Genomic DNA, 26,844 nt, shown 5'->3' on the forward strand with positions numbered 1-26,844 from the left:
TAGCCTGTTGCTTTGCTGTGAGTGTTGTGGAGCTGTGGAGAAGCTTAATTTGGTGATGAGATTGTGTAGGGATTGACAAGTCTGTGCAGAACAGGGACCGTCACATTTGTTTCATGTGAGCCAAGTAAATGTCCAAGGTGACAACCTTGGATGTGCATAATAGATGTCCCTGTCCCCGGCATCCCACCACAGACTGTGCGATGAAAAGCTGCTCTTCCTTTGCTGACAGATTGCTTTTGGTTACAGGAGCCTCCCAAATCCGTGTCCTGATGCCGTGCTGCCTTCCTTGTGCTAAGCTTATGGCAGCCACTGGCGCAAACGTCATCTGCGCAGCATCCAGTCCTCTTGGCCTTTGCAGCAGGGCTGCAGAGAACTGACCATCCTTGACCCAAACGTGTCTGTCCCTCAGAGGTGTTTTAGGGCATTAGTAGTTCCCTCCTGCCATTCTGGTGCTTACTGCTCCATGTCCTGCCAGCAAATGGCAAGCAGTACCTTGTGTGAAAACACGACCTTGAATCCTAGAATGACTTGAGCTTATTTTAGTATTAGAAACTGGGGAATAGCGGCTGATCCGTGACATGCCGTGGAATAGCTAATCCCTTCTGCGGATGGCAGGGGCCAGAGCAATCAGTGCCAGCACTAAGCAACTGGGGAGCGTTGAATTGGCTGCAGCAGCTCTGTGGGATCCCTCCTGGCTTATTACTGAAGAGCAGCTGAGGCGGAAGCTCTATGTGTTAATGCTGGGCGCCTTTGATGAGAAGGCGCTTTACCCTGGGGCTGATGCAGGCGTGTTGGCTGCTGGCCAGTTCTTCTGCCAGATGCTTGGGTCTTACTGCTTCTGGACAGCCACTTCCCTCTGCTGCGGCTGGCCTGCACATCTATCAGTGTTAGAAAAGCTTATAATAAGCCACAGTGAGGCAGAATTAGCCAGAACAATTCCAGAGAAAACAGGCCGGGATAATCCACTCTGTAATCGTGACTTTCTCCCTTGTCGCAGCTCCGTGTACATGCAAGTCAGCTGTCGGGCTCTTTTTGCTTGAGTTGTAGACAGTTGTGCCCTGATTTTGCACTGCTGTGTTTAGAGGTTGGAAGCAAGGTCTTTGAAGGCCTCTGAGAAATATCTTTCATATATAAATAGCAGGTTTCTTACCAGCACCTCAGCAGGCTTTGGAAATGCAGGCTGGTGAGCAAATAGCCGCATCTCTCCTGCCCTTCACGGCCACTTGAGTGATGCTGTGATTGCTTGAGTGATGAGCCTGTCGTCAGCAGAGTCCCTCTGCTTCAGGAGAGTTGTATTAATGCTATTTACTTTCTTGCAGCCACTGGTGCTGCTCTGGAAGGAAAAAAAAAAGCTGTGCTTTGACTGGCAGTTACTCTGTTCTTCAGCATGGTGAGTCTTGGATGAGTCTGGCTGCAGCCAGAACACTCCAAAAACTTGTAGAGTCTGTGCTGAGCAAGTACACCGCGTTAATCTGGATTTTCACTGAGTTCAGCTTTCTGACTGGTTTTCAGCATCTTTTGATTTGGCATCCTTAGGCAAATCTGACAAGATTTGCCACCTAGTAGGGGAGTCTGCTGTCAGCAGAGATGAATGGACATCAGTTCATGGCAGATGGGCCAAGGATGTGTAAAACTACCCTCCCACCTCTAATTAATCTCTTCCTCCATATTTCCTACAACCACATGTTTCTCACTGGCTTCTGGTTCTCAGACCATTATTTCATTGCTCCTGATGTGATGAGAGAAAATGTTTTGTTCACGAAAGCCTTACTAGGAGCCCATATGGGACCAGCAGGTCCCTATGTCTGCCTGCTGCGGTATCCTGCCTCTGGTACCCAATTCCTGAAGCTGTGGAGGAAAGAATGAAGAAATCGTGTGGTGAATGGTTTGTCAGATTCTTTTTCTGTTACAGTGAGCTTTGGCATCACTGACACCTTATGGCTGAGAGTTTCTTAAATAAGTGTGAATTATATTTAAGTCATTGAATATCTTCACTCTTTGTTTACCAAGAGTAAAGAGCAGTTTACAGCTTTCCTTTGCTGCCACATGGTCTAGAACACTCTCCTACAAACTCTTAATCTTGTTAATGCTGTAGTATCTCTGGTTAAGCCCCCAATGATCTATTTTTACTCAACGTACTTGCTGTTTGAAAACTCGGGCATCTTGTGGAGTTCTGACAAAGTCTGCATGTTCTCTGTTTATAAAGGCTTTGCTCACACAGCTGACTTCCCAGGGCACGAGGCTGGAATGATTCTCTAGCATTTTTCCCCCATGCTAACAGAAAATCTGAGCTGCCAAGTGTTGCAACTCCTTTGGCCAAGTTCGGGAGTGTCCAGTGACAGTGAAGGCATCAGCCTGTGCAGTAAAACCGAAGTGCAGATGCAGGTGCTTAGAGATGGATCGATTAGTGCACAGAGAAGTGAAATGTCTTAAAGGGTTGGAGAGGGAACTGGAACCAGCATGTGTTGTCCAGGGAAGCAGTACTGTTGGGAGAAGCATCATACATTGAAGGGGCTTTCTCCTCTAACAAAAAGTAGTTTTGGCCAGTTTTTAATAAATACATCCTCAGTTTTCTTGTAACAAGTGCCCCCAGGCTCTTTCTGGCAAATGTGGCTGGACTTTATTTAGCCAGTATGTGTGGTAACCTACTTTATAAAAATAATACTCCTTTTCCTATCGTCTTCAGACTTGCTGAACTGGACGGATGCTACATTTTATTATGAACATAGATCCTATTCCGTGACTTTTTTTTTTCCTCTGCAAATATCTTCTGAGGTGTATCCGTTAATTAAAATTCAGGAAAGGCACTGGCTGTGGTTCTGTGGAGCATTCACGTATAGCTGCTGCCAGCGAAAATTGTGTTGGACTAGCAGGCTGCGGGGCGTATTAATGCTGGAGACATGTGGCCTGGGAGGTGGGCAGATGCACAGCCTGAGTCATGAGCAGTGATCTAGTCTCCTCAGAGACCTCTTATACCTCCAGGCAGAGCTGAGGTAGCGTAGCGAAAGTAGAACAGCACCGAGATGGTAACAAGCAGCACGACTGTCCGGGGGTGGTGTTGGTTGGAACAGGCAGTATTTCAGGGTGGCCAGATGGATGCTTTTTCTGGGCTCAGTAATTACATAACTATGGGATGTGTCCTGGGACTGTGCAGGGGAGGCTTTTAATTATTCAGATCAAGTTTGCCCAGATTCTCTTAAGTGGAGGGGGAAAAAAATTTGAGAATTCTTGTTGTGATTATTTTTCAGTTGCTTTGGAAACACATGGCGCAGAAGGTGTGTGGTGTGCTTAAATGGGAAAAAACCCTGTTACAGCTCAGCAAGTACAGGAACAAGGAGCAGTCTAATCAGTGTTAAATGTCTGTATTCAATGTGCGACTTCCCAGCTGCAGCTGGGGAACAGTGTTTCACATCCTCAGAACTAATGGCAGGACCTTTATCTTGCAGATCACCAAAAGATGTGCTACTCTGCACTGGTGCTGGCAATGATGTTCTCCATGGGGGAGCCCCTGCCATATCATCACTATGGTAAGAGCAGCTTATGCGTATGGCTTGGTGTGGGACATCTGGGGTGTGCTGGTGGGCACAGGGAGGGGACCTTTCCTGGTGGCCAAGGTGGGGATGGCTAGGGGAAAGCCCAGCATGAGCAGGGCAAGAGTAGGGCCTGGTCTTTATTGGTAGAGCCTGTCTGCTGAAACACTGGGCTGAGGTGCCAGATTTCCAGAGAGAGCAGCACAAATCTGAGTTGGAGCAGTGGAGGACTGATGCCATGCTGCAGAAGAGGTCGATTTGCCCATCACTGTGACTAAGCGGCATTTTGTTCTGCCTCTGCCCTGCCTGAAAGCACGCACCTCTTGCTTGCCTCGGAGATGTTCTGTCTGCTGATGAGGCCGAGAGCCCAGATCATTCCATGAACACCACTAAAGCTGTCAGCTGCATAATGTGGCCTCTTCCTGGTCTCACTTCCAACAGGACGGTGCAGCCCTATGTATTTCAAGCTCTTAGGGAAGGCAGAGATGATTAAGGGAAGTGCAAACATGCCAGATGTGCCTGTTTAATCCTTTGTGCTTTCATTCCAACCTTCAGCCAGAAAGCACTGCCTGCCTGCTGCTTCCCCTGCTCGTGTTGTGTTCCCCGTGTTTGGGAAACTCTGGGTTCAGTTTTCCTAGAAACGCAATAGAGATTGTTATAAGCATCTCTTAAGCAGCTTCACCTCAACACCCTGGTAAACACATAAAAGATTTAAGCTGGTGCAGTAGAGACTGTGGAATGAGCCTCCACACCTCCTGCTTTTCTCTCCTTGTGTAACCCTGGCAATTATTTCCTGCAGGTGGACTTATTTGCATGAACCTCTGAGCTTTCCTAATAGGTAAATTGAAAAATGGGTTATTACTAATCATCTGGATGATTACTTTTTTAAAAATAGATGGATTAAACCAGTGATGAAGAATACAAATCTCTTCCTACCTGAAGCCTTCGTTGGCAGCAGTGGTGCTGGAACAACAGCTAGAACAGGATTTGGTGTTTTATTTAATCCAAAAAAATTGCCAGTGGGGGAACTTCCAGTGTTCCCCTGCACTGTGGATAGTTCTCTGAGGCACTTGCCTCTAGCACAAAGACACTTCAGTGGTCTGTCTAGTCCGCTTGCAGAGTTATTAATTCCCTGGAGGCTGTCACTGGCACTCCACTAATGGTTTTTAAGTATAAAAGCACAGAGAAGTGGCTTGCGTGGTCCCTTATTGCTCGGTTTATTTTCACTGTGCTGTAAACGCCCCTTTCTCCTTGCGCAGAACATCTCAACTCTCAGTTTGTGCAGTTCCTGCTGGATGTGATTGAGGACGGGCTGCCCTCGGACACCACCGACCAGCTGCCAGACTTATTTGTCAATGTCCTTCTGGCCTTCAATCTCCACATTCCAGGTCAGTTTGGTGCTGCTCTGCCTTGGCAGGATTTCAGTGGTCTGGAGCAGTGAGGACGTGAAGAATGGGGAGGGAGAGTCTCACTGGAACTTCACGGTGCTGTGATAACCTCTCCAGCTCCACTAGCCTCTGGCAATACACTGTGTTTAAACCCTAGAGGAAAAAGCAATATGAGCACCTGTGTCCAACCAACTGACCCTCTGGGGCCTGCAGCTCTGGGAAGCCCAGCAGATTTCTCTCTGTACTTCCATGCTGCCTAGATTAAAGCAGTTGCTGGGCTGCACTTGCAGAATGTGAGTGGGGTTAACTCGTAGGCACAGCTGATTTGGGAGAGAAAAATGCTTCAGCAGGCATTTCTTGGTACCAGTCCAGAAAGAAAGTCCTCTGCCTTCTGTAGGTCTTGACAAACCTTCTGCTTACATGACTGCACCTCTTGAAGCTCATTCAATGCCTGTGTGTTGAGGCCAGGCTCTTCAATGTTGCCCTGAGCTGTGCTCTCTCCTGAGTGCCCTCATTCTCTGTCCCCTCCCCTGCTGAGTTCCATGAGAACAGACAACACATCTAGTACCTAGAGAGGGGCATTTGCCCTCCGCCGCCTGTGAGTTTTGAAGCCTGTTGTTGGAAGATTGGAGAGTAGTTCCAGGTCCTGCTAAGAGAGGCCACTTCTTAACCCAAAATCTCCTGTTGCTCCAATTGTCTTTAGTTAATCACTTCCTCTTGTTCGGCTTTATCCTTGGCTTTGCAGAAGGAGGGGAGGATAAAGCAGCGAGGACGTGTCCAGTAATTTACCTGTTATTTTGAGTTGCACTTCATTAAAATTTATGTGAAACTTTCTAATTTCATGTGAAAGTTGGTTGCACAGAGACTGATTAAGTATGGTCTCTGCTGCTTTCATTCATTACCCCTTCTCACAGTTACCCATGTAATTCCTGGCTGCAGTAATTAGGCAATAATGCATGACAGGCAGTGTGTTTCTGGGGGATTATTGCCCACCTGGGGTGTAGCCAAGAGCAGTGACTTGTTCTCTGATGTTAAAAACATGTCAAAAGATGTTCAGGTTGCTTATTAGTGGATTGAATTTTTATTCCTCTGTCTGCAAGATTCCTTTATTGTACAGTTCAGTGATGCAGCGTTAGTTCAAAAACTCTCCCAAAAACATACTACATTGATGCTTTTCAGTGTGAGGGATCCTAAAGCACTTTGCAGCCTGTGAAGTATTACAGGGTTGCCAATCCTATGCCACAGAAACATCCACACTGCTGTTTGGATGCTTCTGAGTGTGCACACTCACACACATGCATGAAGTCTGCTAGGGTGAACATATTTTAATTAGTAGAAGTCACCCCCAAAGCAGCTAGGGAATATTTTCTAGAAGTAGTCTTCAGCACCTCCCCTTGCACAGCCCCGTGCTGAGCGCTGGGAAGAACTTTTCCCTTCTGACATGCTGCTGGGAGCTGGCCATCCCTTCTGATGAGAAGGTAATAAATTCCAGCAGGGCACTGCTGATAGGAAGTACGATAGAGGCCTCAGAGGGTTATGAGTAGAGGTAATGTTTCACAACATAAAGCTTTTGCAAGGTATTTCACAGTATTTGGCTGGCTGGACCGGAGCTCGCATGTGGATCAGATGCACACAGAAAGCACAAAGTCCCAAGTGTTTCATGCATTATCTCCAGATTTGTTTTACCTTCTCTCTCCTGCCCACCCACTCTGGTGTTGAAACTTTTCATAGCCCGGATAGACTGTGGTTCCCCAAAACTCCCCAGAGCACTGATGCAAAATAGGAGCCCTCCACTATTTTTTTTTTATTACCGTAGTCTTCAGGAAACAAAGGGATGTGCTAAACAGGTTTCTTCCTTAGTTCCAGAACACAGTGTGATCATGACTACAATAAGCAAGCACTCGAATGTCAAGACTTTCACAGAAAAGCTGCTGCTGCTGCTGAACAGGGGAGGTGAGTGTTTGTGGCACTATTACGTGCCTGGCAGGGGGTGACGCAGGGAGCCCCGTGCTCGTTAAGGGGTGGGATGTGTTGGGGATGCAGGTTGCTGAGGAACTGTCAGCTCAAGCAGGACGTGCTGCTTCCTGGTGAGTTTGTGAGGGTGCCAGGCTGCGTTGCTGAGGATGGAGATGCACAAAGAATAAAGTGATGCTGGTGGCATCAAGGAAGAGAGAAGAGGCCTCTGGGCTGGCATTTCCATGCAAACTGGTCCCCTTCTGGGTCGGATCAGCCCCAGCTCATGGCAAGGCTGGCTGCAATGTAGGCAAGCTCTTGTCTGGAGGAAAGCTGGTCCTGGGCCACTACTGCCCTTGGACAGACAGAGCTCCATCAGCGCTGGCACACAAACCTCAGGATGTGCTGGTGATCGTCTGACCCGGGAGGCAGATCCGGAGGGAGGTCTCGCCTCCTGAGATGCTGCTTAGAGTGGAACTTCCCATTTCAGAGTCGCCGGCAGAGGGTTAGCTTTGTGTCTGCTCCAGGCGTAGAGTGAAATCCACTGTACGTGTAGAGCTTTTGCAAAGCAGATTGCTAGAAAGCTGGAGATCTCCGCAGGAAGAGCGGTGCCAGGTATTTCTGCCTGTGCTGCATGCCACTATTGTGCTTTCTAATACCCTCTGGAGCACAGGGGCTTTGCTGCCTGAGATTCATTTTGTTGATTTGCTGGTAAATAACTCATCCTGTGATGCTTGCAGCTCATCTTACTCTGGCTTTCGTTCTCTTCGGGGTTGCAAATCACTGTCTACACACTATATCAGCTTGAGGGCAGTCGCATCTCAGTGTTCTTCTGTCTGGCCTCCTCCCAAAGCCTTTGTTTAGTCCTTTCCCTGCCAGATACCCTGCAGGAATCACCTTAGTGTGAGGGGCTGGGGGAAGAAAGAGGGGGGGCTACAACCTAATGAAGATGCTTCTCTTTTGCCCACCTTTGTGACAACTGCTGGGGGGGGCTGCAGTGTCCAAGAGCCCCTCTTGGGGTCTGCAGGGACATGTTTTGGAAGAGAACAGGATGTGATGGCTCATTTAAACTTGGAGGTGTTTCGTTTCTTGCTTCTGGGACGGTGCTAGCCTGCTCTCTGTGGTGAAAGCTCGTTTCTGGTACAGGCTCTGGTGGGCTTTTCAGAGGGGTCATTGAACCAAACTTGATAAACCAGGGAGAAAATGAGTGGTAGCTGTTGAGCAAAAAGGGGAGACACTGAGAGGTGATGTGCGGATGAGCTCTTACCTGGGATGGCAGGTGAAACATAAACAATAATTAATGCTAACGATCTCTGCTTGGTACCCTGCAGAGCTGCCATCCTGATTATGCAGCTTTGTGCAAGGCTCTAAGGTCTTCCAGCACAAAAGCTAGCCACGGGCTGGGAGCTGCTGGCCGAGGCCACGGCAGTCTCCTCTCCAAAGCCTGTAGAGTCTAATGAAGGGATGTGCACTGCAGATGGAGGAGGGGGGCAACGGGGAGCGTGTGGCTTAGCACAGTCTCTCTGCCTCCCCCAGATGATCCAGTTTGTATCTTCAAGCATCAGCCTCAGCCACCGCACTCAGTGCTGAAGTTTCTGCAGGACATCTTTGCCAGCAAGGATACGGCCAGCATCTTCTACCACACGGACATGATGGTCCTCATAGACATCCTGGTGCGGCAGATTGCTGATCTCTCCCCAGGAGACAAGGTGCTCACAGGAGCCCAGAGGCACTGGGGAAGGGAGCGCAGTCCCAAAGCAATGGTGCTTCTCCTGGCCCTCCGTGGGGCCTGCTGGTGCAGGCAAGAGTGGAGTCCTGGGGTGGGCACGACGTTTCTGGGTTCTCAAATCAACCTTGGGGGCTGAGGATGAAGGGGGGGATTTATCCTGCTCAGCACACAGCAGTAGCAAGGTGTGTTTGAAGAAAGATCTGCCAGGCTTCTGGTGGTCTGCACCCTTCTGTCCAGGGACCTTTGTGAACAGGGACCTTCTGTGAGCAGTAGGAGGGATCTCTCTGTTTTGGTATTGCAAGAGGCAGGGGATGTGCACGTGTTTGGGAGCAGCACTGGGTTGCTGTGGGAAAAGCAGAGTTTTTCCATAGCTACTAATGAGCCTGAAGGAAAAGCAGGTGCCTCTGGAGTCGCTCTCAGGCTGGTGGTGCAGCAGCAGCTGTTCCTGTGCTCATGCTGTAATGGAGGCTGGCATGCTTGTTTATCTCACTTTAAATCTTTCATTGTGCTCTGTGTTTTGTCTCCCCTCCCACTTGGCAGCTGAGGATGGAGTATCTGTCTCTGATGCACGCCATCATCCGCTCCACACCCTATCTGCAGCACCAGCATCGCCTTGCCGACCTGCAGGGCATCCTGCAGCGCATCCTGGGCGAGGAGGAGGAGGGCCAGCAGTGCCAGATGGACAAACTGATCATCTTGGAGATTTACAAGGAGTTCCCAGAAATCTCTCCCGTTACCAGCTAACCGCCCCTCGGCTTGGACTGGAGTGTGAACCACTTGGATCGACAACGTCTCTCGTTGACACCTTCTCCCCATTCCCTTCCAGTACAGCTCATACCTTATATCCCTCCGTGCGAGGCCTAAGGTTGGTGATGGCCCTTTAGAGATGCCAGCGGCAGAAGGGGCAGGGGGTGCCCCTGGGGGAAGTCAGAGCAGGGTGGGTGCTGGCACGTGGTTTGCCTGCAGGACTCTGGCAGGAGGTATTTAGGCAGCTGGTGTCAGCGGGAAGGGCAGAGAGCTTGCGAGGGACTTCGCAGCTGGGGTGGGGGGGGTGTTGAGCTGCACTGGTGTCCCGAGGTCCCAGAGTGAAAGGCCTTTGCCTTAGAGTATCACTTCTTTTCCATGTGCATCTCTCCCCCCGCAGTGACCAAGTGGTGTCTGCTGGTGCTTGGAAGAAGCTTTCGTAACACCTGTTTTGTTTTCTGCTGCTAGTGCCAATGTGCTGCAGCCCTGGCAAGGGGAGGCAGCTCGCTCGCTGTCTAACGCCTTGTCTGGTGAGCCTTTCACTCCCTCCTGGCCATCAGCTTTGCCTCTGGGGAGCAGCCCACCTAGGGTCATAGAGGTCTTATCCCAACAGATGCTTTTTTCAGTCTGCTTTCTATAGTGATGTTTAAATCTGAATTTCTTGCACACTGTGGCAGCCTAGAAGTAATGACTGTGTGGGTGACACTGCCCTTAGGAAGCCTTTGGCCCGGACACAGCGCAAAGACGTGTCCTGCCGAGCGAGAGCTGCCACTTGCCACCTCTCTCGCAGCGTTGCCGAGGGGCTGTGCGGGGGCAGGCGCGCTCTGTTCGTGAAGTGTGTGGATTTCTTGCCTTGAGCTTCATAGCAGCTCTGCCTCGCTGCCCTCCCTCGCCACGTGGCGGCGTGAGCCTGGTGTCCAGTAGCTGTTTGTGACTATGCACGAGTGTGGGGAACTCTTATTTATATTTCCTCTAGGTTTCTAGCGAACAGGATCAACCTGTTTCTCTGTTACAGACAGTCACACACACTAACATGGGTCTCTTAGATATTTGTGTGCGCAGTCTGGTCACTCCCTGTCCCCAGCTCTTCCTTTGCAGTATCCAGGGTAGTAGCTATTGGGAAGTGGAACTGGAAATACTGGCACTGTGGGGTTTTTTTAGTTAGAGGCGATGGCACAAGCTCTGCTCTGCAGGCCTGGACTGGGCACTGCGGCAGTGATGCTCAGGAACGGAGGGGGTTGGTCTGGCAGCCAAGGGGGTCAAGGAGCCCCTGAAGTCAGCCTGGGAATGCCCAAAGCTTAATAACTACCGTTGTAGAGAAACCTATTTTTCCCCTGTAAAAATGTATGAATGTCAAAAGGGATCCTGTATTTTCTTAAACACTAAGTGTAACATGCAGAGGAATAAAAATGTCTTAAACTGGACTTCTGTGAACACAGCCCTGCCTGCGCTGTCCTGTCGTGGGGGGACAGAAGGGGTCGGGGGGGGCTCGGGTGCCTGCTGCCCACTAAGGCGAAGCAGTGGGTGCTGACCCCTGAATGGGATCAACGCAGCAGCTTTCCCACACTCAGGTTCTTGCGTTGCGTTTTCCTACCACATTGCTGGCAGACCAGGAGTGGCGGAGGGCAGCAGCCCCAGCGAGGGGCACAGCCATTGCCCCGTGGGCCTGCCCCGCATCCCTGCTCCAGATTCAGGGTTTGGCAGAGCTGGACTCCGCAGTTCACTTCCCGCAAGGCACGTGCAGCCTCAGCTGGCTCCGGGCAGAGCTGCCGAGGCAGCGAGGGTGTAACGGTCCGTATCAAGTGCTAATGAATCAGCTTTGGCTGCGGATGTCAGTTCCCAAACCTCAGCCCTGCGTGTGCTGCTTTTGGGGGGTGCCCTGGAGGGCGAGTGGTGCGTGCGGTGGGAGGGCAGTGGGTGCTTGGTCAGGCGCCGAGGATGGTGGGCTCTGCTCCTGGCTGCATTCCTGGAGCCTGCCAGGCAGGGGGCTACAGCCCTGGCCAAGAGTAGGGGTGCAAATGCCAGGTGCAGGCTGTGCCCCCCCCAAACATGGGGGCTGCCTGCAGAAACGGGGCCAGGGCTGTGTCCCAGCTCCTGCCTCTTTGGCCTGTGTCTCCCAGGTGCCCGGGCTCGTGGCCTTGCAGGGTGTCAAGCTACACATCTTGGGGGGAATCACGATACCTGAGGGCTGCCAGCACTCACGGGTGCCCACCTTGCCGCGGCTCTCCCGTGCCCCCTTGCTCTGTGCAGTGTATGATTGCGTGTCCCCCATGTCCCAGCCGCACAGTAAGCGTGACCCCTTCTGCACCACCGCTGTGCTATCACCGCAGCCGAGGTTGGAAGAGGTGGGGGGCAGCTTGCTGGGAGGGTCCTGGGGCAGAGCTGCACCCGCTGCCCAGAAAATGGAATCAAACCTCATTACCCCCACGCCTGCTCAGCAGCTCCTGCTCTGCGCACAGGTGATGGGCGCAGCTCACCCGCGTCTCCCTGAGCTGTCATGGGCCGCTGTTAGAGGGGTACCTCCTCCTATCAGTGTGTTTTTATTGTGGTGCAGCAGCGAGGGGTGTTGAGGGGCTGGCGCGGGGGGAGTGACGTGCTGCCTGTGCCCTGCGCCTCTGCTTTATTGTCTGGAATGATTCAATTACAACTATTCTGTGGCAGTTATACCCCAATGATTTTTTTCCTCCTCCCCTGAGCTGTCAGCTGGGTAATTAGAACAAATAAACTTGAAAGCCTTCATAATTTTTTAAAAGCATCGCCTCTCTCCTGATTGGGTTTCCTGATGGCAAATCCCCAGTTTGAGGTTCGATGTATAACCCAGCCAGCAGCGGGGGCCTGTGTGAAGCCAGCACATCCCTGGGGCACGCGGGCGCTGCGCTGCCCGTTATTAGATGAGGTTTCTTGGGTGAGCTGTGCGCAGGGCCAGGGCTGCTCTGGCATTAGCCTGACGGCACCAGGAGGGCTCGGGGGGGGTGCAGGGGGGCCTGGAGGGGGACAACGTAAATCCCCCCGGGACACTGCATGTGCATGGCTGGCGTGGCCGCAGCCCCGTCAGCGCTGGTGCTGGACCAGCCAAGCCAGAGGCATTTTGGGCTGGCTGAGGAGTTAATCGTAGCAGATTACAGATGTTCAGGAATCCTGCGGAGTTTATAAATTGACACACCAGCTTCTCTGGAGGCTTAGAAATCCACGCGCACCAGGTATCAGCCCTCAGCGTTGTGTGAGCACTGTGGGAACTTCTCTCCGGCACGAGCCAACCTGCGCTAGCCACTGCTTTAGGGCCTGCTTGGTGTTTCCCATGGTGGTCTTGAAACCTGTGCTCAGCCCAGACACTGGGGCAAGGACAAGCCCTGCCTGCTCTGCCCACCCTGCCGCTGCCCGGTGGTGGCCAGGCCTTGGCTTCTGCGTGGGTGGTGGTGGTGGCAGGGAGGCACCAGCCCTGCACAGAGAGCCGCTGACCGTGAGGATGGTGCAAGGTGGCTTGGGGACCTGCTCGGCATGTTGCAGACCCTGCTTTGTGTTCGTGTAGTTTCCACCCTGGGAGTGGGTGCCTGCTTGCGGTCAAACCCCAAATCAACAGGCAGCATGTGCTCTTCTCACCCCCTCATTTACACTAGCGATAATTGACAGGGGACCATCTGTCACCATCGGTGGAACTGAAGCCAGGTGAGAGCTGGTGGTGGTCATGGTTGGCGGGGGAGCACAGGAACACGGGGCATCGGGCAGAGGCAAAGCGCTGGTGACGCCAGGATTTAGCACTGCGGCAGCAGCGTGTGGGATGCTGCAGCCCCATCCGCAGCTGGTGCAGAGGGCACCGCCGTGGTAGTGGCAGCTGGACCCCCTTGAGGTCCCCAGACCTGCTGTGCCCAGGGGTCAACACGTCTCCTCTGACCTCCTCCTTGCTGTGCAGATGGCCTGTGCTGTCCCAAGCAGCTGCCCACCCTGAACCGCAGCCCCGCCAGCCCAGTGGCACAGGGGGCTCTTGCAGCCCCCTTGGAGCTGGGGTGTGCATGGAGGTGCTGTGTGTCCTGTGTATTCCCTTCTCTTCCCTACCCTATCCTAAATTCCCCCCATCTCCCAAATTTACTCTGTTTTCCTCCCCAACACGGCTGTTTCTTCCCTAGCACGTGTCCCAGCCGCTGTGCCTCAGGCTCCCCTCTTCTTCAACAGGCCATGGCCAAGAATGTTCCCCCTGCTGCGGCGCCCTCAACGCTAATGAGGACATAAACCCCTGTTATTCCTAAGCCTATTACAAGCTCCAGTGGATTAGGCTGCGATAGTAGTTGCTTGAGATCAAACCAACAGCTAAGTTGCAACGCTGATGTGCTGATGAACCATCTTGATACAAGGGCCCCAAACTGAATTTTCCTTGGAAAAACAGGGTTTTTTCATGGATGCTGGAAGAAAAACCTATAACTTTCTCCCCAGTGTTGATGCCTCACCTGGTGGGGGGGGCAGCTGAGGTCTGCATCGGGGCACGGGAGCGGGCCACCTCAATCCCTGCCACGTGCTGGGGTGCCCGTGGGTGGCAGAGCCAAGCGGTAGGGGCTGTGACACCGCTGCAGGTGCCTGGGCACCCCTGGGAGAGCTACCGCCCTGCGGGCTGGACAAGGGGAAGCCCTTTCTCATGTGCACAGTAAAAAAACACCCATCCCTGAGGACGCCAGACTGGGTGCTGCTCGCAGATGGGGCGGGCGGAGGGAGCTGTCAGGGCTGGGAAGCATTGGTGGTGCCTCCTGCCAAACCGCTGGCGTTTTCCTGCCTTGCCCCTCTGCTCGAGGCAGCGTGCTGGCCCGAGGGTCTCTTTGTGGCACCCGGGGATACAGCCCGGCCCCGGTGCACCCGCAGTGGCACAAGGACCGTGCTTGCCGCCCGGTGCACCCGCAGTGCCACAGCAGCGGTGCTGGTGGGTGTAAGCGGAGGTGTGAGCCGCGGCTCGGCATCCAGGGGCCCCGGGACCCCCGTCGGGCAAGCGCTACTTTCGGCTGGGGGGCTCCGAGCCCCCCCGAGGCGCAGGCGAGTGTCCCCGCGGCACGAGGCAGGACTAGGAGCTGGCTGGGGCACAGCCCCCGTCACACCCCAGCCGCCAGGCACCGGCCGGCGCCGTGCCGTGCCAGGGCGAGGGGCGGCCGGGCCGTACCACCGGCAGCCATCACCGGAGCCGGCACCGCCGGGCTCCGCGCCTGGAGGGGCAGCTATGGTGGCCGTGAGGCGGCTGGCAGCGCCCGTGCCCCCCGTGAGGGCCGGCGCGCTCTGCACCACGGCGGGCAGCTCTCACCGAGGCTGGGCACACCTCGCACCGGGGCAGGGGTGCTGCACATGGCGGCTGACACCCGGGGACACGTCCCTCGCACGGTGCCTCTTACGCCTCTCACCGGGGCTACCACAGAGGGCTCGCCCGGTGGCCCCGGGAGGCGGCACGCCCGCAGCGGGGCGGAGGATCGGGGCGGCCGGCGGCTGCCCGCCCTCAACATGGCGGCGGCGGGGCGGGGCGGGGCGGTGGGAGCCATGTTGGGGCTGCGGGAGGAGCCGCCGCCGCCACCACCCCCGTCACCAGAGGCAGCGGCGCGGCGCGGGGGGCGGCCATCGCCGCCGCTAGGCGGGGGCGGCGCCGAGCCCTGCCGCCGTGCGCCCGGGCCGGGCGGCGGCCGCCGAGGCACCATGGCGGCGGAGGAGCCGGTGGCCGCCCCGGGCCGCTGCCGCCGCCGCCGCCGCTGCTGCCACCACCGGGGGCCGCCTCCGCCGCTGCTGCTGCTTCTGCCGCTGCTGCTGCTCCCTTTGTTCCCCCCCGGGCTGGGGGCCGCCGCGCCGCCGCCGCCGGGATGGGGTCCGCCGGCCCGCGGGGGCTGCCCCGCCGCCGTGCCGTGCTGGGCGGTGGCGGTGCCCCCGGGGCTGCCCGCACCGCCGCGCCGCCGCTCCCCGCCGCCCTGCCCGCCCCGCGCCGCCCCGCCGCGCCCGCTCCCCTTCCCGGCGGCACCCCCGGGGCGGCGGGGTCGGCGCGCAGCCCTCAACCGGCACCCGCTGTTCCCGCAGTACAACTACCAGGCGGAGGTGGCGGAGAACCAGCCGGCGGGGACGGCGGTGGTGGCGGTGGCGGCGCAGGACCCCGACGGGGGCGAGGCGGGGCGGCTGGTGTACTCCATGGACGCCCTGGTGAACAGCCGCTCGCGGGAGCTCTTCAGCATCGACCCGCGGGCCGGGCTCATCACCACCACGCAGCCCCTGGACCGGGAGAGCATGGAGCTGCACTACTTCCGCGTGACGGCCGCCGACCACGGGACGCCCCGGCTCTCCGCCACCACCATGGTGGCCATCACCGTGGCTGACCGCAACGACCACGACCCCGTCTTTGAGCAGGGCGAGTACCGGGAGACCATCCGGGAGAACGTGGAGGAGGGATACCCCATCCTGCAGCTGCGGGCCACCGACGTTGACTCCCCGCCCAACGCCAACATCCGCTACCGCTTCGTCAACGAGCGGGCCGCCCACGCCGTCTTCGAGATCGACCCCCGCTCCGGACTCATCACCACCAGCGGGCCGGTGGACAGGGAGAAGATGGAGAGGTACTCCTTGGTGGTGGAGGCCAACGACCAGGGGAGGGAGCCGGGGCCCCGCTCCGCCACGGTCAAGGTCTACATCACGGTCCTTGACGAGAATGACAACACCCCTCAGTTCAGCGAGAAGCGCTACATCGTCCAGGTGAGGGAGGACATACGGCCCCACACTGAGATCCTGCGCGTCACTGCCACGGACCTGGACAAGGACAACAACGCTCTGGTCCACTACAACATCATCAGCGGGAACAGCCGGGGCCAGTTCTCCATCGACAGCGTCACTGGGGAGATACAGGTGGTGGCCCCGCTGGATTTTGAGGTGGAGCGGGAGTACGCCCTGAGGATCCGGGCTCAGGACGCGGGGCGCCCTCCTCTCTCTAACAACACCGGCATGGCCAGCATCCAGGTGGTGGACATCAACGACCATGCCCCCATCTTTGTCAGCACCCCTTTCCAAATCTCCGTCCTGGAGAACGCTCCTCTTGGGCACTCCGTCATCCACATCCAGGCCGTGGACGCAGACTACGGCGAGAACTCACGCCTGGAGTACAAACTGACGGGGGTCTCGGCTGACACACCCTTCGTGGTGAACAGTGCCACGGGGTGGATCACGGTCAGCGGGCCCTTGGACCGGGAGTCAGTCGAGCACTATTTTTTTGGGGTGGAGGCTCGGGACCATGGCTCTCCATCTTTATCTGCCTCCGCCAGCGTCACCATTACTGTTATGGATGTCAATGACAACCGCCCCGAGTTCACCCAGAAGGAATACTTCATCCGCCTGAACGAGGACGCAGCCGTGGGGACCAGCGTCCTCAGCGTCACAGCAATCGACCGGGACGTGAACAGCGCCATCACCTACCAGATCACGGGAGGCAACACACGGAATCGCTTCTCCATCAGCACGCAAGGCGGGGTGGGGCTCATCACTCTGTCTCTGCCGCTGGACTACAAGCAGGAGAGGCGCTACGTGCTCACCGTGACGGCCTCTGACCGCACCCTGCGTGACAACTGCCACGTTCACATCAACATCACCGATGCCAACACGCACCGGCCCGTGTTCCAGAGTGCCCACTACTCTGTGAGCATCAATGAGGACCGGCCCGTGGGCAGCACCGTGGTGGTGATTAGTGCCACAGACGATGATGTGGGGGAAAACGCCCGCATCACATACTACCTAGAAGACAACGTCCCTCAGTTTCGCATCGATCCAGACTCTGGGGCCATCACTCTCCAGGCAGAGCTGGACTATGAGGACCAGGTCACCTACACGTTGGCTATCACTGCCAAGGACAACGGGATCCCCCAGAAAGCGGACACCACCTATGTTGAAATCATGGTGAATGACGTTAATGACAATGCCCCGCAGTTTGTCAGCCCTCATTACCAGGGCATGATCTCCGAGGATGCACCTCCCTTCACCAGTGTGCTCCAGATCTCTGCCACCGACCGGGATGCCCACACCAACGGGCGAGTGCAGTACACCTTCCAGAATGGGGAGGACGGGGATGGAGACTTCACCATAGAGCCCACCTCGGGGATCATTCGCACTGTCCGCAGGCTGGACCGTGAGAACGTTCCCGTCTACGAGCTGACTGCGTACGCTGTGGACAGGGGCATCCCTTCTCAGCGAACTCCTGTCCACATCCAGGTTACCGTTCAGGATGTGAATGACAATGCCCCTGTCTTTCCTGCTGAGGAGTTTGAGGTCTTGGTAAAGGAGAATAGCATCGTAGGCTCTGTCGTGGCCCAAATCACGGCTGTTGACCCGGATGAGGGACCCAATGCCCAGATCATGTACCAAATTGTGGAAGGCAACATCCCCGAGATATTCCAGATGGACATCTTTTCTGGGGAACTCACAGCCCTGATAGACCTGGATTATGAAACAAAACCTGAGTACGTGATTGTAGTGCAGGCCACCTCTGCCCCTCTGGTCAGCAGAGCCACGGTCCACATCAAACTCATTGACCAGAATGACAACAGCCCTGTTCTCAAGAACTTCCAGATCCTGTTCAATAACTATGTGTCCAATAAGTCCAACACCTTCCCCTCGGGGGTCATAGGGAAGGTCCCAGCTTATGACCCAGATGTGTCCGACCGCCTCTTCTACACCTTTGAGCGGGGAAATGAACTGCACTTGTTGATCGTGAATCAGTCGAGCGGGGAGCTGAGGCTGAGCCGTAAGCTGGACAACAACCGTCCACTCGTGGCCTCCATGCTGGTGACTGTCACAGGTAGGGTGTGAAACCTTTAGTGCAGCACCTTCGGGGGGTTCTGTGTGGTCCCCCTCGGGCAGCCTGTTCTGCATCGGGGGGGCGGGTTGGGGACCGGCAACAAGGTTTGAATTGGGAGTCACTTCAAATCGGGCAATACCGGAGGGGCTGTGAAGGGTGGCAGCAGGGGCGTGCTGCAGGGGAGCGCTTGGTCGGGGGGCCAAGACTGGAGGTGGTCTGCAAGAACAAAGCATCGTTACTGAGCTGTGAGGATCGCTTGTAGCTGCTAGCGAGACACCTTTGGAGGTGCTGTCACCAGCGACGCTGTGACGTACGCCGTAGGGGTCTGGCCGGGCAAGCAGCCGGTTCCTGGGGTGGCCAAGCTGCCAGCCCAGGGGCTGGCACACTGCTTTGCTCCCAAGCCTAGGTAACTCTTCTCCCTGCTGGGACCGAGCGCTTCCCTGGCTGTGCTTGGGAGGGAGGGACTGAACTCAGCATGGAGGGAGCCCTCTTAAAAATACCTGTCTGCTGGTAGCAAACGGTTCCATCCAGATTCTGGCTGTGGCACCTACCAACACCTGCGCTTGCTGGTGCAGCTTCTAAAACCTGGTACCACCTTACTGCAGCCAACTTAGTGTTGCAGGGGACAGCTGAGACAAACCTCAGAGCGCGGCGCTTAAAACTCTCGCATCGTGTGTGTTGCCGGAGTATCCAAACGCAGGTGCTAGCGGTAGCTGCCGGGATGGCTTTGGGGAGTGGTGGGGTCCCCTCCAGACAGGCTGGGGGTAGGGCAAAGATGGACCGAGGGGCTTGTCTGCGAGCAGGCGGGGTTTGGACCTGGAGCTCCCCACCGCCTGAGCTTTGCCTTCACCGTCAGCCTTTCTTTGCTCGTGGATGCGTGATCTGAAATGGAGGCGTCCGTCCATCGCTGAACCGAGGAGCGGCTCTGGGGGAGGGAGGGCAGGAGCCCTCTTTGGAGGGGCCAAGCACCAAATTACCGAGAGTGCCTGGGGAGCCGTACGTTACATCATGATGCTCCTCTGATCCTCGGCTACCAGCTGCCCTCCCTTTTCACCCTCTCCTCTCTGTCTTATTCAGCAAAGGGAGGATTTCTTTCAAAAGATGGAGCGAGGGCTTTAAGAGAAGACCTGTTCAAGGCAATCCTGCATGGCCAGCACCAGCCCGTGGGTGGACTGGGGCTCTTTGGCGGTTAATTGTAACCGCAGGGCTGGCTGAGAGCGGGTGCAGGCGCACACATGCCCATTGCTGGAGATGGGGGGTGGTTTTGACCTTTCCAGCTTCTGCCCGAGTGTGTTTATGCAAGCCCTGCCTCCTCGCACACTTAACCCTGCACAAAGGCAGGAGACAATCGCGTCCCGAAGTCCTGCGCCGAGCCACCTCAATCACAGTGTCGTCATCTTCCAGTGGGAAGGGAGACCGGGAGAGGTGTGCTCGCGAAGGAGGGGAGAAGATGGAAGGGGAAGAGCTGTACTGGGAGGGAAGCAAGACACGGGAAAATGGGCCTTTTGTTGGCTTTGATGCTAGCTATGGAGGTGGAGGTCTGGTTTGGTTTTCCTTGTTTATTGTTCGAAGCCCCCCGCCCAGCTGGCAGCCCCGCCGCCCCGTGCTGTCGCTGTGTGCAGGGGGAGGGCGGGCGGGTGGGTTTGCAGGGCTGGCAGCCAGGATGTTCAGACCCGGCTGCATTGTTTGCCCGGGCGCAGCGCCGCGATGGAGCACCTTCCTCTGAGGAAGGCAACAACGCAACAATGGCACCTAGGTGGATGCCCCGAGGGTCAGCATCCGAGCAGGGAGCGGTTTCCCTGCCTGCCCTGCCCGTGAGCTTTACGGTCCCTTTGAGGGAGGCTGGATCCCTCTGAATCACAGGGCAAGGGGCCCTTCTGCCTGCCTGTGAGCTGTGTGTGTTCTCAGCTCAGCCCCTTGTAGGAGGCAGGGAAGACTTGGGCCATCACAAACCAGTGCCTTTCCAGGGAGACTGACAGCCTGAAAACTGACCCCAGCTCTTCACCAGTGTGTGGGCACCTTTGGCTGCTAAAAGTGGCTCTTGGCCGCTGAGGATGCAGGGCAGGGGGTGGTGGGGCCGTGTCCATGGCCGGCAGCACTGTGTGAGATTGGGGCACTGCAGGAGACTGACACTGTGTTGACTTTAATCCATTCCAGACTGGTTTCGCTGGGCCAGGCTGCTGGGTTGGTGGCAAGGGTGGAGGCTCAGCCGCACTCGGCTGTGGCTACTGCGTTGCCCCTGTTCTCCTTGAGCTCTTTGTGCACAGCTCCCCTTGGCCTGCAGCCCAGGAGCTTGCCCTGGTGAGGGGACCCGTTTGTCCAAGTTTTTTCACCTAAAATCCCAGCCTGGCAGGCAAGACCCCCCTAGAGCACATTTGTCCTGACTTCTATGTCTGAACACATCAGAGCCATCTTTTCAAGCCAGGGAAGGGTCCCAGGGCTGCCCTCGCCTTTCACAACTTGAACGCCTCTCCTCTCTCGAGGAGCCCAACCTCGGGAGCTTCATCCCCTGTTAGGTCCATCACAGCTGGAGCTGCTGACCACAAAATAGGGGTGGGAGACTTACGGATTTCTGTTCCTGATTAGGGAATGATTTTGGAGTCTTATTGGTTATTATATTTTAGTCCCTGTCTTTATAGTTGCCGGGAGAGTGACATTCATACTTTGTGCTGTGTGAGGGGAGTCTGATTTACTGATTTACAAGATCTCTTAATCTGTCAAAGGAGCATCAAAATCTTGAGACGTCTGCTAAGGCCCTTCAGAAGTGGTGAGGAACACTCACCTTACCCATACCTGTCTCCTCCTTCCCTAGCTTCTCTGTCTTAGAGGCATTTTACTGTGCCTCAGCTGCAAATGTGTAAGCTACCCCGTCCGTCCCCGCAGCACCCTCACCTTCTCTGGGGTGTTGCAGTCAGAGCAGTGGCTTTCCCTTTCTCGGACGCTGGCTCTGCCACTCAGAAGAGGACAGGTGGTGATGCACTGGAGCCTATGTCTGAGCTACTGGTCCCACCAAGTGAAGGACAGGGGTGCAACCCTCTCCTGGGTCAGCGAGGCTGTTTGAGCTGAGCTGCCTTGTTCCCGATCCCTGGAGCTCCACAGGAGGCTGAAGGCCAGAATGTTTGCTGTAGGCAAGGGGAACCCCTGCCAGTGACTCCATGGCTCTGGGGTGGGAGCATTGGCTGGAGCCCATGCCTCGTGCCGCAGGGCGGGCTGGGGCTCTGCCCGGTGATCGGAGAGCACGGAGGGACCGTAGCGCAGCCTTGGGCAGCAGTTGGCAGCCCCTGAGGAATTTCCAGCCCAGGTCTGGAGCTCCATTCCCAGGCTGGGAGCACAGTTCCCCAGGAGGAGCCTGCTGCCCGTCCCGCTCTCCAGCCAGAGCTCTTATTTGTGTAGCTTTGCTGCTTTTGAAGCTGGTAATTGTCAGTCCTGGAAGCGCAAACACGATGACCTGGTGCTGTCTGGCACAGGGGTTAGAGCATCCCTTCTCCCCGCTCTGTTCCATGTAGGCATGTTTCCAGGGCTCCTCGCTCTGCTGCATGAATATTCACCAGGCACCAGCTCTACAGCCACAGGATTTAATCAGAAAGGCTGAGCATTCGTGATTAAAATGCCTCCCAGGGGGGTCAGTGCCTCCAGCCAGCTTTGGGCTTTCTTTCGGTAGCTCCCCCCCATTTGCAGCAGGTCATTCTCTTAACCATCTGCTTCCTCTTGCACGGAGCTGAGGCGGGGGCAGCCATGGGCGTGATGCTGAGGTGGGACAGCATGTTATGGGGGAGCTTACCGGGGAGGGCTGTGGGGCCAGGGCTGGCCCCACATCGCTGCGGGGAGCTGGGAGGGGGCACTTGGGCTTTCCTGCTGTGGGCTGGGCAATGCCAAAGGCATTGGGCACCACGCAGCCTGCCTGCTTCCCCGACCACGGCCGTCTTGCTCCTGGGAGGCATTGCTGGCCTCCAGCCTGCTCCAGGACTCGGCATCGCGTCAGCTGAGGCCTAATAACAGCCATAAATCAGGCAGACGTCTGCCTGCCTATTGCTGGGCGCTGAGCAGCCCGCAAGGAGAGCAAGAGCTGTCCCCTGGGCCTCGTGGCTGCTTCTGGCCAAACCATGAGCTGGAGAGAGGAGAGCGGGAGGCAGCTGGGCTCAGACCGAGCTCGTACTTGCCTTGGCCAGAGAGGCAAACTGCAAGGAGGGGACAAAGGGAGAGGAGAGGGAGCGGGGACACGGGGAGCTGGTGTCAAAGTGGTGACATCCCGGGGTGCTGCCTCACCAGGTGGTCCCTCAGGGAGGGATGCCAGGCTGCTGCTGGCTTGGGGAGCATCTTACGCCAAGTGTGGCTGAGCCAGGCTTGTGGCTTTGCCCTCACTCCTTCCTCCCCAGGGCTGGGTGATCTCGGCAGCCCATGAGGCTCTGGGAGAGAGAAGGTGCCTGGGGGGGCCGCAGGTGACGATGCCAGTTCCCTGCGCTGAGCCCAGGCAGGTCTAAATCCCCGGTGTGTCCGGCCAGGTGCTGGATGGAGCTGTTAGGTACCCGCTGCCCTCCGTGTCAGAGCCAGCAGGGTGTCACACAGAGGGGTGGTTTCTCACCTTGCTTCCATATGGGGTGGGAGCAGCCTCCCTTCCTCCAGGAGATTAGCTCCTGGGTGACTGTGCTGGCACCGCTGCTCCCCAGCCCGGTGCAAGCCTTATCTCCAGAGCACCAGCCCCGGCGTGCAGGCTGGGGCTCACGTGGGAATTTGCAGGGTCGCCAGGAAGCTTTCACCTTCTGAAGAGTAGAAGAGAGAGAAGGGAAAAAAAGGGAAATATTTCAATCTTTAAATCCTCCTGCACTGCAAACTTCAAACGGGGCTGAGGGAAATCAAAGGGCTTTGCAGTGCAGCAGCTGTGGGAAGGGAGGAGCAGCAAAGGCAGCTTTGCACATGAGGCTTGGAGCTGGGGCAGGGGATGGGGGGCTGGCATTTACCCCCTGGTCCTCGTCAGGGCCGGGGCTGATGGGGGTGCCGGGAAGCCTGCTGCCCCTCGTGCCACCTTGCGCTGGGTTGCAGGAGATGAAGCGGTGCTGAGCAGGGTCTGGCTGGGTTTGCCAGGCTTGTTTCACATGTGGCCTCGGCATGGGCTGGCCAGGGCTGCCTGGTGGCAATGGTCCAGTCTGTGAGTCCGTCCTGTGCGTCCTGGTAGCAGCGCTCATTTGAGCAGCCGTCCAGGTTGCGTCTGTGTGCGGGAGGTGTGCCAGGCCGTTACGTCCTGCGTGGAAGGGTGGTCAGGGGAGGTGCGGTGGCACGGGGCTGTGCTGCACCTGCGCACAGCTGAGGACAATCACCGTGAAGGCTGTGGGTCCCCTCCCTGCTCTGATGAGCACAGGGTGGTGTCGTACCCAGGCTGAGAGAGGGGCAGAGATTACGGTGTGTGAGTGAAGGAGCAGCTCTGTGTTCACACCAGTAATGCACTGTGGTCCCTCCGGGGCTAGCGCAGGCTGGGCCAGGCCGTGGCACCTTTGGTGCGGGGTCCTTGTAACAGGGTGAGGCTGGGGAATGGGCTGGGGCACTTGTGCTCTGGAAGGGACCAGTGGGGGTTTTATCTGAGCAAGGTACAGGCCTTGCTGCCTGGCAGGTCCCCAGCTGGGGTAAATGCGGTCTGTGTCCCGCTGGGAGCGGGGGGCTATGTGCCTGCCTGTGCTTGTGGCAGGGTCTCCTGGAGAGGTCAGGACTGTGGTCACATCTGTCTGTCTGTCCAGCTCCCACCTTGGCCAGCACTTCCTGATTTGCAGCAGGGTGTGACCTTCCAAGGCCGTGGGATTCACTGGGTTTCTGGGAGCTGGGTAGGTGGGGTGAGGCAGGGGGCCCCCAATTGCACAGCTGCTGTGGTGGGAGCCGCGCCATTGCCCGTCCGGGCTGGTGCTGCGCTGCCCGCGCCCCTGCCCCGTGCGTGTGCCCGACGTGTGGCTGAGGCCACGATCCTGGGAGAGAGCAGGCGGGCATGCTGTCACGCTCCGAGCGTGGGCACGCTCTCGTGTTCACGCCTGGGAGACTGCTGGTGTGGTGTAGGGTCCCGAGGGGAGGGAGTTTGTTTCCAAGGAAAATAAAGATTAAAGAGAATTAAACAAACCGGAGGTGGGCCAAGGGAGGAAGAGATGCGGAGCAGATGGTGAGAAGGGGGAAGAAGGGAGACCAGCACAAAAGCCTGGGAGACCCTGAAGGAGAGAGGAAGGAAATGGCAGGAGGAGAGCGTGAGGAAAGGCAGCGCCGGGGAGCAGACAGGGCGCAGCGGGGAAGCAAAACTCCCCAGGCCCTGGCACCAGCTCCTGTGTTTGCCCAACCTCCTGCTGGGACTTCCTTCTGCCCGATTCTCACCAGCATCTTTGTTCTTGAGAGCTCAGTTTGCTGCCGAGATCCAGGACAAGGAGGGAACCTGAGAGTTGTCTCAGTGGAGAACCTGGTGGGAAGGAGAAGGTGCAGCCATAGTGACCGCTCCCCTCCAGCCCAGGTGGCACCCCACTAGCCCCCGGGGCTGTGGCTCTGAGCTTACTTAGCCAAGGACTCGGGCCTTTTGGGGGCTGCACTGGGGTGCAGGGCTCTGCCCCGGGGTGGGAGGGAGAAGACCCTCCAAGCAGCAAGCAAAGACCTGCAGCATGTCCCTGTCCCCTCCCACAGATGGGATCCACAGCGTGACGGCCCAGTGCGTCCTGCGGGTGATCATCATCACGGAGGACATGTTGGCCAACAGCATCACGGTGCGGCTGGAGAACATGTGGCAGGAGCGCTTCCTCTCCCCGCTGCTGTCCACTTTCCTGGAAGGGGTGGCCACTGTGCTCGCCACGCCCAAGGAGGACATCTTCATCTTCAACATCCAGAATGACACGGACGTGGGCGGCACGGTGCTCAACGTCAGCTTCTCGGCCCTGGCGCCGCGGGGCGGGCGCTACTTCAGCTCGGAGGAGCTGCAGGAGCAGCTGTACATGAAGCGCATGGTACTGACGGGGGCCTCCATGCTGGAGGTGCTGCCCTTTGACGACAACGTCTGCCTGCGGGAGCCCTGCCAGAACTACATGAAGTGCATCTCTGTCCTCAAGTTCGACAGCTCAGCCCCCTTCGTCGCCTCCCCTTCCACCCTCTTTCGGCCCATCCACCCCATCACCGGCCTGCGGTGCCGCTGCCCGCAGGGCTTCACCGGGGACTACTGCGAAACGGAGATCAACCTCTGCTACTCCAACCCCTGCCTGAATGGTGGGATCTGCACTCGCAAGGAGGGGGGATACACGTGTGTTTGCCGACAGCACTTCAGCGGTGAGTGCCTGGGGCTGGGGTCCGTGGAGGGACAGGTCAGCGGGTCCCTTGGCGTTGCTGTCACCATGGTGGGGTGCTCATCCCAGCAGGGCAGCGGGTGTCGGAGCCCCTCTTCCCTCAGAGGTCCGGCTCTGCTCCCGGCTCTCCATGCCTCCATGGTGCTGGATGTGCAGGGCTGAGGTTGCCATAGAAATCTGTCTTGTAGGGAGGTGGCATGGAGGGCCCTTGGGGACCCTGGCCACCACCTCCCAGCCTTTTTCACAGAGCAGGAGGACCAAGCTGGACCGTGCCAGGCTGGGGCAAGGAGGCTGGGGTGATGGGCTCTGGGACCATCTGAAGTGCTGGTTTCAGCCTGTGCCAGTCTTCATCTGGTCTGTCAGGGGTGTGGAGCTCACGCTGGCCCCATGTGCGATGGGTGAGCTGCTGCCCACCCAAAACAGAAGGGGAGGCTGGGCCTAGCTGCCTCACCAGGCAGGATCTGATCCAGGCAGATCTGGTCCTAGCCGTGGGGGGGAATCCCTGAGCCAGCCAGTGTCTTGTTACTGCAAGTCCCCAACAGGCTATGGAGCCCATGCCCGGCCACTGGCAACCTGGGGGTGAGGGAAGGTGGCCTGTGGCTACTGGGGAGGGAGTCCCTGCCTTGCCCTCCCTGCCAGGAGGGAGCGTGGCGGCAGATGGCTGCCTTGGAGCCACTCTCCTGTCGGTGGCTCCTGGTGAGATAAGCAGAGTCAGTGGTAATTAACCCCAGGCATTTGAAGCATGAACAGCCATTAGCAGAAGGGTTGATGAACTCGTTTCCCTGTCACTTCATGCTGTCTCCTCATCCTCCTTGCGTGCCACGGAGCAAGTAATGGGAGCAAGTAATGGGAGCAGGGCCCGGGGCGTAGGACTGCAGCTGAGCAGTTCCCTGCGTGCTGTGGGGACAGCACAGGAAAAGGGGCTGGCCAGACCCCCTGCACTGCCCTGCTGAGCCAGCTTGGGGCATCCCTGTTACCCATGCCAGCAAGGGGCAAGGGTATTTGGTGTCCCTCATCTGTCTGGTTTCCACTTGGCTTTTTCTCCTACATCAGAGCCTGCATGCAGGGTTAGGAGGCTCCTGGTGCTGTGGGTGAGACTTTCATAGCTATTGGCAGGGAAGGTTGGTGGCACTGGGCTGTCCTGACACCCTGGAGCCAGGACTGTGATGCCTGTCCCAGGCCTGTGTGATGGCAGTGCCCAAGGAGGCACTCTCAGCATTGCCAGGACTTCCCTGGCTTGTCCTTGCCTCTCCATCCTTAGGACTGCACGGCCCAGCTGTGGCCAGTCCCCTGCTCTCCCATTCCCATGCCGTCCTGGGTCCAAACTTGCCCCTTCAGCCAGAGCTGGCATCCCATCCAGCCCAGTGACTCGGGCTGCAGGGCTGGCGGTGGTAGCTGGCTTGCTGGCTACTCTGGG

General features: G+C 57.1%; 2 protein-coding genes across 6 annotated transcripts in view; both read left to right on the forward strand.

Annotated features, from left to right (window-relative positions):
• The window catches only part of NCKIPSD (NCK interacting protein with SH3 domain), a 52,916-nt gene extending 42,134 nt beyond the window's left edge, over window positions 1-10,782 (forward strand). For 2 of the 3 annotated variants that reach the window (XM_068408811.1, XM_068408813.1), the window contains 5 exons: window positions 3,447-3,527; window positions 4,790-4,918; window positions 6,779-6,871; window positions 8,408-8,580; window positions 9,141-9,439. In XM_068408811.1, the coding sequence (XP_068264912.1) occupies window positions 3,447-3,527; window positions 4,790-4,918; window positions 6,779-6,871; window positions 8,408-8,580; window positions 9,141-9,344 (680 nt within the window). In that variant the 3' untranslated portion in view covers window positions 9,345-9,439. Of the gene's footprint in view, window positions 1-3,446; window positions 3,528-4,789; window positions 4,919-6,778; window positions 6,872-8,407; window positions 8,581-9,140 lie in introns of all 3 variants that reach the window. The other variant, XM_068408812.1, reaches the window with a different exon arrangement.
• Window positions 10,783-15,005: 4,223 nt separating this feature from the next.
• The window catches only part of CELSR3 (cadherin EGF LAG seven-pass G-type receptor 3), a 33,358-nt gene continuing 21,519 nt past the window's right edge, over window positions 15,006-26,844 (forward strand). For 2 of the 3 annotated variants that reach the window (XM_068409715.1, XM_068409716.1), the window contains exons 1-2: window positions 15,386-18,132; window positions 24,778-25,410. In XM_068409715.1, the coding sequence (XP_068265816.1) occupies window positions 15,486-18,132; window positions 24,778-25,410 (3,280 nt within the window). In that variant the 5' untranslated portion in view covers window positions 15,386-15,485. Of the gene's footprint in view, window positions 18,133-24,777; window positions 25,411-26,844 lie in introns of all 3 variants that reach the window. The other variant, XM_068409714.1, reaches the window with a different exon arrangement.

This window comes from Nyctibius grandis, chromosome 10 (genome assembly GCF_013368605.1).
Source record: "Nyctibius grandis isolate bNycGra1 chromosome 10, bNycGra1.pri, whole genome shotgun sequence".
In the NCBI taxonomy this organism is placed as follows: domain Eukaryota; kingdom Metazoa; phylum Chordata; class Aves; order Nyctibiiformes; family Nyctibiidae; genus Nyctibius; species Nyctibius grandis.